We start from the raw sequence: 12,303 nt of genomic DNA on the forward strand, positions 1-12,303 counted from the left end.
ATTTCCAAATAGATGTATTATGAGGCCAAATACTCGGACGTTTTTTCTGGCTTATTTGCCGATCGACTGATGAAGGTTCCTATGCCAGAAAATAACAATGACTCATTGACAGTGACCACGACTGAGTTTGACGGTGTTCGTGTCATTTTATTCCAACCTAACTTACCAACCACCAAAGAAGATCAGTTACTACCAGCTATTGTCTATTTCCATGGCGGAGGATTTGTCTTGGGAAATCCCGGTAGGTCGAATCAAAAGAAACCCGCTGTGCTATGCTTTCTTTAATTAAAGAATTGTCTATTTCTTGGGCGCCATTATATGCTAATAAAATGTAAATATTTTTTATGTTACAGAAATTATGTTTGGAGTAACACAGCGCATGTGCGTGGAACTAAAAGCGGTAGTGGCATCTGTAGAGTGAGAATTGTTTTTATTGCAAGAAGTGTAGCCTAAAAAGGTTTCTGTTGGTTTGGAATCGTGGATCATGTAAACTTAGCATTACCAACCAACCAGTTCGGAATAGGCATCTTAAGACATCATCACAGAATGTAGACCCTTTCTTTTAAAAGTCCAAACACCTGGTTATAGCTTTAATGTTCTCCCTTCTCTTACAGCTACCGACTTGCACCAAAGTACAAGTTTCCTACAGCATTTGAAGACTCGCTGAAGGCAACAAAATGGCTTCTTACCAACGCAAAAAAGTACAGCGTAGACGCTAGAAAAGTAGCGGTAGCTGGGGACAGCGCGGGAGGTTTATTATCGGCTGCTGTTAGCCAGTCTATAAAAGACGACAGCTCTGTTCCTGATATTTTATTTCAAGCTTTAATTTACCCAAGCACGCAGCAAATTGACGTCAATCTACCGAGCACTCAGCAGTACCACGCCATATTTGGCAACAGAGGTATTTTGTGTAAACATGATATGGCAATGTTCATAGGACTATATGCATTTGGTGAATTCAGACAAGACTACTACGATGCATTCATGACGGGTACATTAACGTCACGTGAGTTCAGAGAGACGTCAGAGTTGATGCAGTACGTTGATCATGACATCATATTATTGAAGTCCGGTGTTCGATCCAGGTATTACATAAAATCAACGTCACAGGCCGACAACTCTAAATTGTGGAAAGACGTAAAAGATGTCTTATTGGATGTTCGCATGTCACCGTTGCTAAGAAAAGACATGAGCGGTCTACCCCCAGCTTGGATAGCAACTTGTGAATATGACCCTATACGAGATGATGGCATATTGTACGCACATCGACTCAAGAATGACGGCGTACGTGTGAGCTTAAAGAATTATGAAAAGGGGGTTCATGGCTCTTGGGTGTCAGTATTCAATTTAGTTGTTTACAATGAAATGATGACAGATTTTATGGTTTTCGCCAAAGAGTATATAAACCCCAAGTAAAGAATTTGTGTTAATTACAACTGCCAATCCTTGAGATATTGAGAATACCGGATAAATTACATTATTTAATATATGAACCAAATAAGTGTTTATGTCAATGTGGATGGGCGTCGCCAGCAATTTTGTTTTAGGGGTCCGATACTCGGAGTGGGTTAGCGGGAGGGGGAGGGGGAGAGTTGTGGGTTAGGGGGTTAGGTTAGGGGTTTTTGCTGAAATTGGACAATGCAACAGATTAAGGACGTCAAATTAAGCTACTTCAATGCTTTACTTCAATTATACTGAAACAACAAATTGCATTTGTTGTCTATTCACAGCAATAAAATGTTGATTTGAATATTATAAATATTTTTAACTTGTGCTTACGATTTTTCAAATATATTCTTTTCTTCAAATTGTATTTCTTTTTTTTCCCTAAATCTTCTGTTTCTCCCCCTATATAATCTTTATGATGTTTTTTTTAACAATAACAATTATCACTGTATACTTTTTTCTATGTTTCCCATTGGACGTAACGCAACGCAAGTGAATTGACCAATCACAAGCGATGGCTTATTCGCTTGTGATTGCTAACTGTCTATAACTTCGCTTGCCATTGGTTATACGCTTACGTTGCGTTTACGTCCTAGTGGGAACCAAGCTTAAAGCGTGGTTCCCACTAGAACGCAACGCAGCGACGCAAAATCTCGTAGCGATGTTTGCAGCACTGTTACGTCGTCGGTTCCCACTCCTTGTGATTCACAATACAACACTTTGCATCGATACGTCGCTGCGTTACGTTGCGTTCTAGTGGGAACAACGCAATCACACACATGGATTATCCGGACATGTCTTGTACTCAACTCACATGCGTTGCGCATGTGTCCAAGTGAAACACAAATCAGCAAACTTAATTTTTTTTAAAGTCTCAATCAATCTTGGATTTAAGGAATCAATATCTCTTCGCGTACAAAGAACCATAATGCTTCTAATGTTATTAGGCCTAATTATTTAATTTGTCTGCGTATTTAATCCGAAATGTAGGCCTACGCTTTCTGTCAATTACTTACAAATCGGCCTTCGACTCTCCCTGGCCTTGCCTCAGTCCTCTCCTAAGCCCACCAACCCAACAAAAACTGGCTAGGCTACATAGTCCTGTGGTACGCCGCGTTACACTAAAGAACAAACATTATACTATCAATAACCGGCGTCTATTCTTTTCTCCTTTCCCGCCAAATCGCTCGCCGGTGCTGCAGACATCAACATGGGGAAGCTCCTAACAATACTTGTCGTGGCTGGGATACTATCAGCTTTCTACTTCTATGTTCCAGTCCCCGAGGATCTAGAGAATCCTTGGATATTCAGATTGACTAATTGTCTGAAACGAATTATACATAGTATTGTAAGTAGGCCTAGACTACTACTACCCTTTGTACAGTATAGCACTGGTATAGCCCTGATTAGTAACCGGGGCGCGCCTAGAGCGTGTTGATATACAAGTACTGCGCCTTCAATAAGTGTATATTAGTATGGATCATTGGATCTTCATTAGTATTATACATAATGTAAGTAGGCTTATACTATACTATAAATAGACAAGAATTAATGCACTATTGTACTGTATACCATAAAATGGTACGTACACAGACGACCGGTAAGGCGTAGGCGGGTCTAGAGGGCGGTTCGATAAGAATTTATCGCATCAGTGCACATCTACAAAATGAGAACAAACGCTTTGGACCAATCAGTTACTAGATACCACGTACGTCACCGGCATCTTATGTATCCCTGTTGAATTGTCTTGTCTTAACAACTTTTATTGAACAACAGCCATTGCATTTTTTTTATTGTAAAGTAACCGTTCCTTTCTTGATCCTCTATCTTCCTTAATGTACTTCTAGGCCCTCTAATCAAGGCAGCTTTTAAAATCTCACCTTACTGATAACCTATTTATATTTTTCTTGCATTTAATTCTATTCTTAATATTATACAATAATTATAATGTTTGTATCTATGATTTTAAACAGATGTATTATGAAGCCAAATACTCGGACGTTTCTTCAGGCGTGTTTGCCAATCGACTACAGTTTCCTATGCCAGAAAATAACAATAACTCATTGACAGTGACCACGACTGAGTTTGACGGTGTTCGTATCATTTTATTCCAACCTAACCTACCTACCACCAAAGACCAATTATTACCAGCTATTGTCTATTTCCATGGCGGAGGATTTGTTTCAGGAAATCCAGGTAGGTTAAACCGAAAGAAACCCGCTGGGCTTTCTTTATTTTTAAAGAATTGTCTATTCCTTGGACGCCATTATATGCTAATAAAATGTAAACATTTTTTTATGTTACAGAAATTATGTTTGGAGTAACACGGCGCATGTGCGTGGAACTACAAGCGGTAGTGGCATCTGTAGAGTGAGATTTGTTTTATTGCAAAAAGTGTAGCCTAAAAAGGTTTCTGTTGGGACTCGTGGGTCCTGTAAACTATCATTACCAACTAACCAGTTCGGAATACGCAACAACATCACAGAATGTAGACCCTTTCTTTTAAAAGTTCAAAACCTGGTTATATAGCTTTAATTTTCTCCTTTTTCTTACAGCTACCGACTTGCACCAAAGTACAAGTTTCCAACAGCATTTGAAGACTCGCTGAAGGCAACAAAATGGTTTCTAAACAACGCAAAAAAGTATAGAGTGGACGCCAGAAAAGTCGCGATAGCTGGGGACAGCGCGGGAGGTTTATTATCGGCTGCTGTTAGTCAGTCTATAAAAGACGACAGCCATGTTCCGAATCTTTTATTTCAGGCTTTGATTTACCCAACCACGCAGCAAATTGATGTCAATCTACCGAGCACACAGCAGTACCACGCCATATTTGGCAACAGAGGTATTTTGTGTAAACATGATATGGCAATGTTCATAGGACTATATGCGTTTGGTGAATTCAGACAAGACTACTACGATGCATTCATGACGGGTACATTAACGTCACGTGAGTTTAGAGAGACGTCAGAGTCGATGCAGTACATTGATCATGACATCATATTGAAGTCTGATGTTCGATCCAGGTATTACATAAAACCAACGTCACAGGCCGACCACTCTAAACTGTGGGACGACGTAAAAGATGTCTTGTTGGATGTACGTATGTCGCCGTTGCTAAGGAAAGACATGACCGGTCTACCCCCAGCTTGGATAGCAACTTGTGAATATGACCCTATACGAGATGATGGCATATTGTACGCACATCGACTCAAGAATGATGGCGTACGTGTGAGCTTAAAGAATTACGAAAAGGGGGTCCATGGCTCTTGGATGTCAGGGTTCAATTTGGTTGTTTACAATGAAATGATGACAGATTTTATGGTTTTCGCCAAAGATTATATAAAACATAAATAAAGAATGGGTGTTAATTAGCGAATAACTGTCAATCCTTGAGATATTGAGAATACCGGATAAATCACATTATTTAATATATGAACGAAATAATTGTTTGTGTCACTGTCGATGGGCGTCGCCAGCAATTTTGTGTTAGGGGTCCGATACTTTGGGTTAGGGTGGGAGGGGGGGGGAGGTGTTGGTTAGGGGGTTGGGTTAGGGGTGGTGGTGGAATTGGACAATGCAAAAGATTATAGGTCAAATTAAGCTAGTGCAATGCTTTACTTCAATTATAGGCCTACTGAAACAACAAATTGCATTTGTTGTCTATCATTAATGTTGTTATTCACAATTTGAATAAAATATTAATTTGAATATTATAAATATTTTTACTTGTGCTTACGATTTTTCAAATATATTCTTTTCTTAAAATTTTATTTATTTATTTTTTTAAATCTTCTGATCTTTATGATGTTTGTATTTTTAACAATCTGAGTACGGGAAGTCAAACAATTACTGTATACTTTTTCGTTGTTCATGTTTCCCATCGGCCGTAACGGAATGCGTGATAATGTAACCAATCACAAATGATGGATTATCCGATCTGTCTTGTAATTGGTCAACTCACATGCATGACATGTGCGTCCAACAAGTGGGATAACAAAAATCAACAAACTTAATTTTCTGTCCTTCAATCTTGGATTTAAGGAATCAACGCTTTCTGTCAATTAAACATCGGCCTACGATTCTCCCTGGACTTGCCAGCGGTGGCGCCAGGATCTTCCCGACGCGGGGGATACATTCCCCGACGAGGCGGCTATGCGAGCATCACTAGGCTGGGGGCCAGGGGGCCGCCAAGGGCTCCCGGAAGCAACGCGTTCTAGCGTCATTTTAATCAGATTTAGGGTAGCCATTTTTTCCATTTTTTATAATGCATAAATAAAATACTGCGTGCAAAAAAACGATGCGCGATGACTGTTTCAATCCATATTTTTCAATTTAAAAAATAAAAGTTCAAAGAAAATCGTACAAAGGGATACCGCCAGACAAGTGCGTACCTAGCTAATGTTTAGTACTGTAGTAAGTTAGATCGCTGGCAATAATGAATGCATATAAATTGCATAATAGCACTCTGACGTACTCTCACGGTCAATGAAACGTCGCGGTTTTCTAGGCGCTGAAGCTACCAAGAAGTGAACGCGAACGTTTATTCCCCGACAAAAAGTACCCGTGTTCCCCGACGGGGGGGCTAAGCTCCCCGACGAGGGGGCTAGAGCCCCCGTAGCCCCCCGCTGGCGCCACCACTGCTAGTCCTCTCCTAATTAGCCCACCACAACCCAACAAAAACTGGCTAGGCTTCATAGTCCTGTGGAACGCCGCGTGCTAATCTATTACTCATAAACCAAACACTAAAGAACAAACATTATACTATTATTATTAATAGCCGGCGTCTAATCTTTTCTCCCTTCCCGCCAAATCGCTCGCCGGTGCTGCAGACATGGGGAAGCTCCTAACAATAATTGTCGTGGCTGGGATACTATCAGCTTTCTACTTCTATGTTCCAGTGCCCAAGGATCTTGAGAATCCTTGGATATTCAGATTGACTCATTGTCTGACACGAATTATACATAGTATTGTAAGTAGGCCTAGACTACTACCTGAACCCTTAATATTGTACGTATAATTAGCCGGTAGGCTTGTTTCAAATTTCGAACAGCGTTTGGATTAAACCAGTGCGAATTAAATACATTAGTATTGATCTCCATTAGTACTATGCATGTATGTTAGGTTAGGCTTATTTTATACTATAAATAGAATTAAATGCATTATTGTAGGCCTACTGTATCCCAATTGGTACAGTATGTACAGACGACCGGTACCAAAGAATATATATCACAAGAATGAGTATTCCGCGATTTTTGCATGAGAAATTTGTAACAGAGAGCTCCAGAGAGTGATGCCCGCCCTGATAAGGTCGGATGTATACATACTAAATAAGACTTGATTTAATAGATATTATACATGTCACATTAAATAGAATTATGATAATATATTTTGCAATTGTAAATTATTTTATAATACATATTTATTAAGAAACTAGTGTACATTCACTTTTACAGACAATTATTTACTAACATGCTAAATTAGTTCACAAAAAAGGCCTAGCACAGCAACACCAAAAATCAACGAATCGTTACTCAATAACACGGCCTATTCTTTACCATTGCCGCGTACTACTCTACGCCCGGTAAATTAAGTATTGTTTTTATGATATAAATTAGTATAAAATACATGTTATTAATAGTATAAAATGTTAAATGTCATTAACATTTATTTGTTTTACCAGAAACAAGTTAAATATAGGAATATTATTAAACTATCCTTTGTGAAAACGCGTAAACACCAACACGCCCGGTCACGCTATCGTAGCGCCCGGTTGATAAAGCGAACTGTTTATACGGCAGTTTTTACTAGATAAATTGCATAAAACGAACAATTAAATATCCAAATAGCATTTAACATGATGTTGGCATGTAGTTGAAAACATTTTTTATCATGAAAATACTACCGGTGGTCCAGCCTTTGATTAGTGAAACCGTCACATAAAGTTGTATACATCCCAGATACATCCTCACTTATGGCGGCGCCCTACCACACATGGACAATATTACTGTTACAGGGAAAATCGCGGATTACTCATTCTTGTGATATATATTCTTTGCCGGTACTGTGAGTCTAGAGGGCGGTTCGATAAGAATTTATCGCATCAGTGCACATCTACAAAATGAGAACAAACACTTTGGACCAATCAGTTACCAGATACCACGTACGTCACCAGCATCAATCAATCAATCAATCAATCAATCGTTCGATTTATATAGCGCCCTTACGTGTATATCTGTTGAATTGTCTTTTCTCGCCATACAACTTTTCTTAGACAACAGCCATTGTATTTGTTTATATTGTAAAGTATATCGTTCCTTTCTTGTCTTCTTTTATGTACTTCTAGGCCCTCTAATCAAGACATTTTTAAAATCCCACCTTACTGATAACCTATTTAAATTTCTCTTAATTTTCTTATATTTAATTCTATTGTTGAGCCTTATTATTATACAATTCAATGTTTGTATCTATGATTTTAAACAGATGTATTATGAAGCCAAATACTCGGACGTTTCTTCAGGCGTGTTTGCCAATCGACTACAGTTTCCTATGCCAGAAAATAACAATAACTCATTGACAGTGACCACGACTGAGTTTGACGGTGTTCGTGTCATTTTATTCCAACCTAACCTACCTACCACAAAAGAAGACCAATTATTACCAGCTATTGTCTATTTCCATGGCGGAGGATTTGTTTTAGGAAATCCAGGTAGGTCGAACTGAAAGAAGAAACCTGTTGTGCTTATTTTAATGAATTGATTATTGTATTATAATGTATAATGCTATAGTTCATTCATAGTCATTAAATACTAATACGATATTCATTTGTGTCATTACAGATGTTATGTTTGGAGTAACACAGCGCATGTGCGTAGAATTACAAGTAGTAGTGGCATCTGTAGAGTAAGAGTTTTTTTTTTATTACAATCTGTAGCCTAAAAAGTCCTGTATTCTTACCGTTTCATAACCATTGGGCGGAATAGAACAAGCTATAGATAAAATATATAGTACTGTATATAGACACTTTCTTATCAAATCCTGTCTAACGTCAAAAGCGTCTTGATAAGTTTAAAGAACAACTTGACAGAACCATTTTTTAACAACGTATTAGGGATCGAGATTTACGATATCGCGGCGCGCGATCTCCGTAAAGCCGTCGCCGTAAAATGATGTGACGTCACGAGTGCATGGCAGAATCTACCTCATGAATTTTTACTGTTGTTAACATACAAGTCGCTTCAATTGCAAATTTGAAATGTCTTTGAGTACAAGGGTTAGGCCGGTGGATTACCATAAACGTCTTTATTCTTCAAAAATCACCGCGATCGTAAAACGTTTTATGTGCGATATGGTTGAATGGTTCCAGAGCCCCATACTGATGTTTCTAGCTACTCTTTCAGACAAGTCTGGCAAAGCGCGAAATTTTCTAGTTTTAAATAAATCGTAAAAAAATATAAATGTTGAATTTGTTTGTTGTTTCTTTTGGCTATTTGGTTAATGAAGTGTTTCTTCAAAATGTCAGACTAAACACTGGCAAATTTAAGCCTAATACAGGTCAAATTAGCAATTGAAGTAACGGTACCTATCTCGTGTATGTTAACAACAGTGAAAACTCATGAGGTAGATTTTACAATGCACTTTTGATGTCACAGCAATATTTACGGCGACAACTGTACGACGGCGCGAGCGCGCGCGGTGATATCGTAAATCTCGCGATTGTTCTGAAATCAATATGTACATCCCTAATGTGTTGTTAAAATATGGTTCTCGGTCAAGTTGTCCTTTTTAAATATAGTATTTAATTTTTTTCCTTTTTTACAGCTACCGACTTGCACCAAAGTACAAGTTTCCAACAGCATTTGAAGACTCGCTGAAGGCAACAAAATGGCTTCTTACCAACGCAAAGAAGTACAGCGTAGACGCTAGAAAAGTAGCGGTAGCTGGGGACAGCGCGGGAGGTTTATTATCGGCTGCTGTTAGCCAGTCTGTAAAAGACGACAGCTCTGTTCCTGATATTTTATTTCAAGCATTAATTTATCCAAGCACGCAGCAAATTGACGTAAATCTACCGAGCACTCAGCAGTACCACGCCATACTTGGCAACAAGGGCGTGGTGTGTAAACATGATATGGCAATGTTCATAGGACTATATGCGTTTGGTGAATTCAGACAAGACTACTACGATGCATTCATGACGGGTACATTAACGTCACGTGAGTTCAGAGAAACGTCAGAGTTGATGCAGTACATTGATCATGACATCATATTGAAGTCTGATGTTCGATCTAAGTATTACATAAAACCAACGTCACAGACAGACAACTCTAAATTGTGGGATGACATCAAAGATGTCTTATTGGATGTACGTATGTCGCCGTTGCTAAGGAAAGACATGACCGGTCTACCCCCAGCTTGGATAGCAACTTGTGAATATGACCCTCTACGAGATGATGGCATATTGTACGCACATCGACTCAAGAATGATGGCGTACGTGTGAGCTTAAAGAATTACGAAAAGGGGTTTCATGGCGTTTGGATGTCAGACTTAGATTTTGTGGTTTATGAACAAATGATGACAGATTTTATTGTGTTTGCCAAAAAATATGTAAATCCCAAATAAAGAATGTGTTTTTATATGCGATAAAATAACCACTGATTAATGAGAAAATTATTATAATTATGACATTGTAGCAGGCGAGCTGCGATATTTCTTTTCGTGCATAAGTTGGGGATCCCTCACAAAATAAACATGAATATTCATTAGTCATATAAAGTGACGTATGAATTTCGCTAATGCAAAAGCTTTCTGCCGAGCCGTCTGTGTAGTCGAGTGGATTATATGGACTTTGCATGTCAATCAATCAATCAATCAAAGTAACATTTATTTCTCTTGTCTTTCATAGAAAATAAAAATTAGCAGTAAAAATTATGTCAATGTATGGAGTTCGAATCTCATGAGCAATTTCTTTTTACTTTGTAGTGAGAGATAGAGATTATTTAGAGGGTTAGGTTTAGTTATATTTAGGAGGTAGTTCGGTTATCTTTCACAAAAGGGATCCCCAACTTATGTAAGAAAAAAAAACAGATTGAACAACGGAAAACACGTGAGGACAATAGGGAGGTTTCGTAACAATACGATAAGGAATACGGATACTCCTCAACTCAATGAAATTGCAAAAGATAACATAATTATATTGAATCAACAGTTATTTGTATTGATATAAATTGTCTAACAAAGATCGTACGATTTAAAATTTAATAAATTAACAGTGGCGTAACGCAGATGCCTGAAGCCCCTGGTTTAGGAATCCTAAATGGCCCTCCAACGTTAGAGGCCTCGGGCGTTTTTAGCTTTTTCGACATATTTTAATGCATGTTTTTCCTCTGGCCACTCTGCTCAGGGGTCCCCATAAGCTCAGGGCTTGGGTTTTGCCAGTGAGCGCTCATAGCCGTTACTCCACTGTATAAATATGAATTACTTTTTTTTAAATTGGTAATACTAAAGCTAATAATAGTGATAAAATTGTTGTATTTTTGTTATATTTTGTTTTGTTTTTTTACAAATGGGAAATCGTAAGTAAAAGCTATCAGCTATGTTCAAACAGAATTATCTATATATATATATATATATAGATAAAATCGTTTTAAAACTATGCGTTGACAATGTAGTAAGCACACACACACGTAGACCACACAATGAAGGCGTTACAAGTACTTACAATCACGGCTGGGGTCGTCTTAGCATTTTACTTCTACACTCCTCTACCAACCCAGCTTGAGAATCCATGGGCATTCAGAGTCGGTCGGTGTGTATTTACAATGATACACAATTTTGTAAGCGTAATTTCATTTATTTACTATTTATATAGATTTTATTTATATACTATTTGTTTAGATGGTGGCATGGTTTACTGAATGGAGAGGGTCAATACACTTTTCATGATGTCAGATAAACTGGGCGATTAAAGTCCTTTTTTTTTTTTTTGACGAAACGATTCGTGATGGAAAATGTTTTGTTCTCTAGTTAGAATGTACTCCTCTGCGCTTCGGGTTTGTTTTTTAGTTCAATTTGTGTAAAATCGCATAACTAAAACATTGTATGCAGGAGGCATATGCCTACGTATAAAAGGCCTAACTTCCAGGACAATCTCGATGTGGTTGCCCTAAATAAAACACACGACAGACTTACTAAAAGGGCCAGAATCGTTACACGGATGACAACGTTGTCAAATTTTGCATATATGTTCACTAGGGCATAGAGACTAGAACAATCATAGTTCATAGTTTTGACGTTACAAACATCATCAAATCTAATGATCTGTTTAGTTATTCTGCACGCCTTATTTACTAAACATTGAACATCACTGTACCCAAAACCAAAATGGTTGTCATATGACCATATATGAAGCATTTTCAAAATGGCAGTCACAAAAATGATTTGATTCCGGCGATTTTCTGACAAAATGTTATATTAGAGTGAATAGAAACATAGTGTTCTGAGCAGTTTGACTAAAGATTGACGGCGCAATACAATCTTTGGTTTGACACCTTTTGGCCCTACTGGTTACCAAGATACAGACCATATTTTTGTTTTTTGCCGCCATTTTGAAAATGCTGCAAATATGGTCATAGACAACCATTTTGGTTTGGGTACAGTGTTTTTCGAGTCATTCAAGTGAAATATGTGACATTTCACTCTTCCCCATGGTGTAACGATTCTGACCATAAAACGTGGTTCACACTAGAACACAACGCAGCGACACAAAGTGCTGTATTGCGTAATCACAAGTGTAAACCGACGGTGCAACAAGGCTGCAAACATGCATGATTTCACGCAGAAGGGAGCAAACACAATTATTA

The 12,303-nt window shown here is 38.2% G+C and overlaps 3 protein-coding genes across 3 annotated transcripts; all 3 read left to right on the top strand.

Moving 5' to 3' along the window:
* The first annotated feature begins 12 nt into the window (after window positions 1-12).
* LOC140049026 (neutral cholesterol ester hydrolase 1-like) lies at window positions 13-1,416 on the top strand. Its single transcript, XM_072093838.1, has 3 exons — window positions 13-241; window positions 354-417; window positions 615-1,416. The coding sequence occupies exons 1-3, from the start codon at window positions 13-15 to the stop codon at window positions 1,414-1,416; spliced, it is 1,095 nt and encodes a 364-aa protein (XP_071949939.1).
* Window positions 1,417-2,568: 1,152 nt separating this feature from the next.
* On the top strand, window positions 2,569-4,936 carry LOC140049334 (neutral cholesterol ester hydrolase 1-like). Its single transcript, XM_072094206.1, has 4 exons — window positions 2,569-2,794; window positions 3,420-3,642; window positions 3,753-3,816; window positions 4,002-4,936. Exons 1-4 carry the CDS (start codon window positions 2,657-2,659, stop codon window positions 4,798-4,800), a joined length of 1,224 nt encoding a protein of 407 aa, XP_071950307.1. The 5' UTR covers window positions 2,569-2,656; the 3' UTR covers window positions 4,801-4,936.
* Window positions 4,937-6,276: 1,340 nt separating this feature from the next.
* LOC140048845 (neutral cholesterol ester hydrolase 1-like) lies at window positions 6,277-10,948 on the top strand. Its single transcript, XM_072093648.1, has 4 exons — window positions 6,277-6,415; window positions 7,927-8,152; window positions 8,283-8,346; window positions 9,265-10,948. Exons 1-4 carry the CDS (start codon window positions 6,278-6,280, stop codon window positions 10,061-10,063), a joined length of 1,227 nt encoding a protein of 408 aa, XP_071949749.1. The 5' UTR covers window position 6,277; the 3' UTR covers window positions 10,064-10,948.
* Window positions 10,949-12,303: the final 1,355 nt, after the last annotated feature.

This window comes from Antedon mediterranea, chromosome 5 (genome assembly GCF_964355755.1).
Source record: "Antedon mediterranea chromosome 5, ecAntMedi1.1, whole genome shotgun sequence".
In the NCBI taxonomy this organism is placed as follows: Eukaryota; Metazoa; Echinodermata; class Crinoidea; order Comatulida; family Antedonidae; genus Antedon; species Antedon mediterranea.

Bases quoted from the DNA above. Each gene is read 5' to 3' on its own strand.
- LOC140049026 (XM_072093838.1), top strand. From the start codon at position 13: ATGTATTATGAGGCCAAATACTCGGACGTTTTTTCTGGCTTATTTGCC. The intron at 242-353 runs GTAGGTCGAATC...TTTATGTTACAG, and splicing joins ATTTGTCTTGGGAAATCCCG to AAATTATGTTTGGAGTAACA. The intron at 418-614 runs GTGAGAATTGTT...CTTCTCTTACAG, and splicing joins GCGGTAGTGGCATCTGTAGA to CTACCGACTTGCACCAAAGT.
- LOC140049334 (XM_072094206.1), top strand. From the start codon at position 2,657: ATGGGGAAGCTCCTAACAATACTTGTCGTGGCTGGGATACTATCAGCT. The intron at 2,795-3,419 runs GTAAGTAGGCCT...GATTTTAAACAG, and splicing joins AACGAATTATACATAGTATT to ATGTATTATGAAGCCAAATA. The intron at 3,643-3,752 runs GTAGGTTAAACC...TTTATGTTACAG, and splicing joins ATTTGTTTCAGGAAATCCAG to AAATTATGTTTGGAGTAACA.
- LOC140048845 (XM_072093648.1), top strand. From the start codon at position 6,278: ATGGGGAAGCTCCTAACAATAATTGTCGTGGCTGGGATACTATCAGCT. The intron at 6,416-7,926 runs GTAAGTAGGCCT...GATTTTAAACAG, and splicing joins CACGAATTATACATAGTATT to ATGTATTATGAAGCCAAATA. The intron at 8,153-8,282 runs GTAGGTCGAACT...GTGTCATTACAG, and splicing joins ATTTGTTTTAGGAAATCCAG to ATGTTATGTTTGGAGTAACA.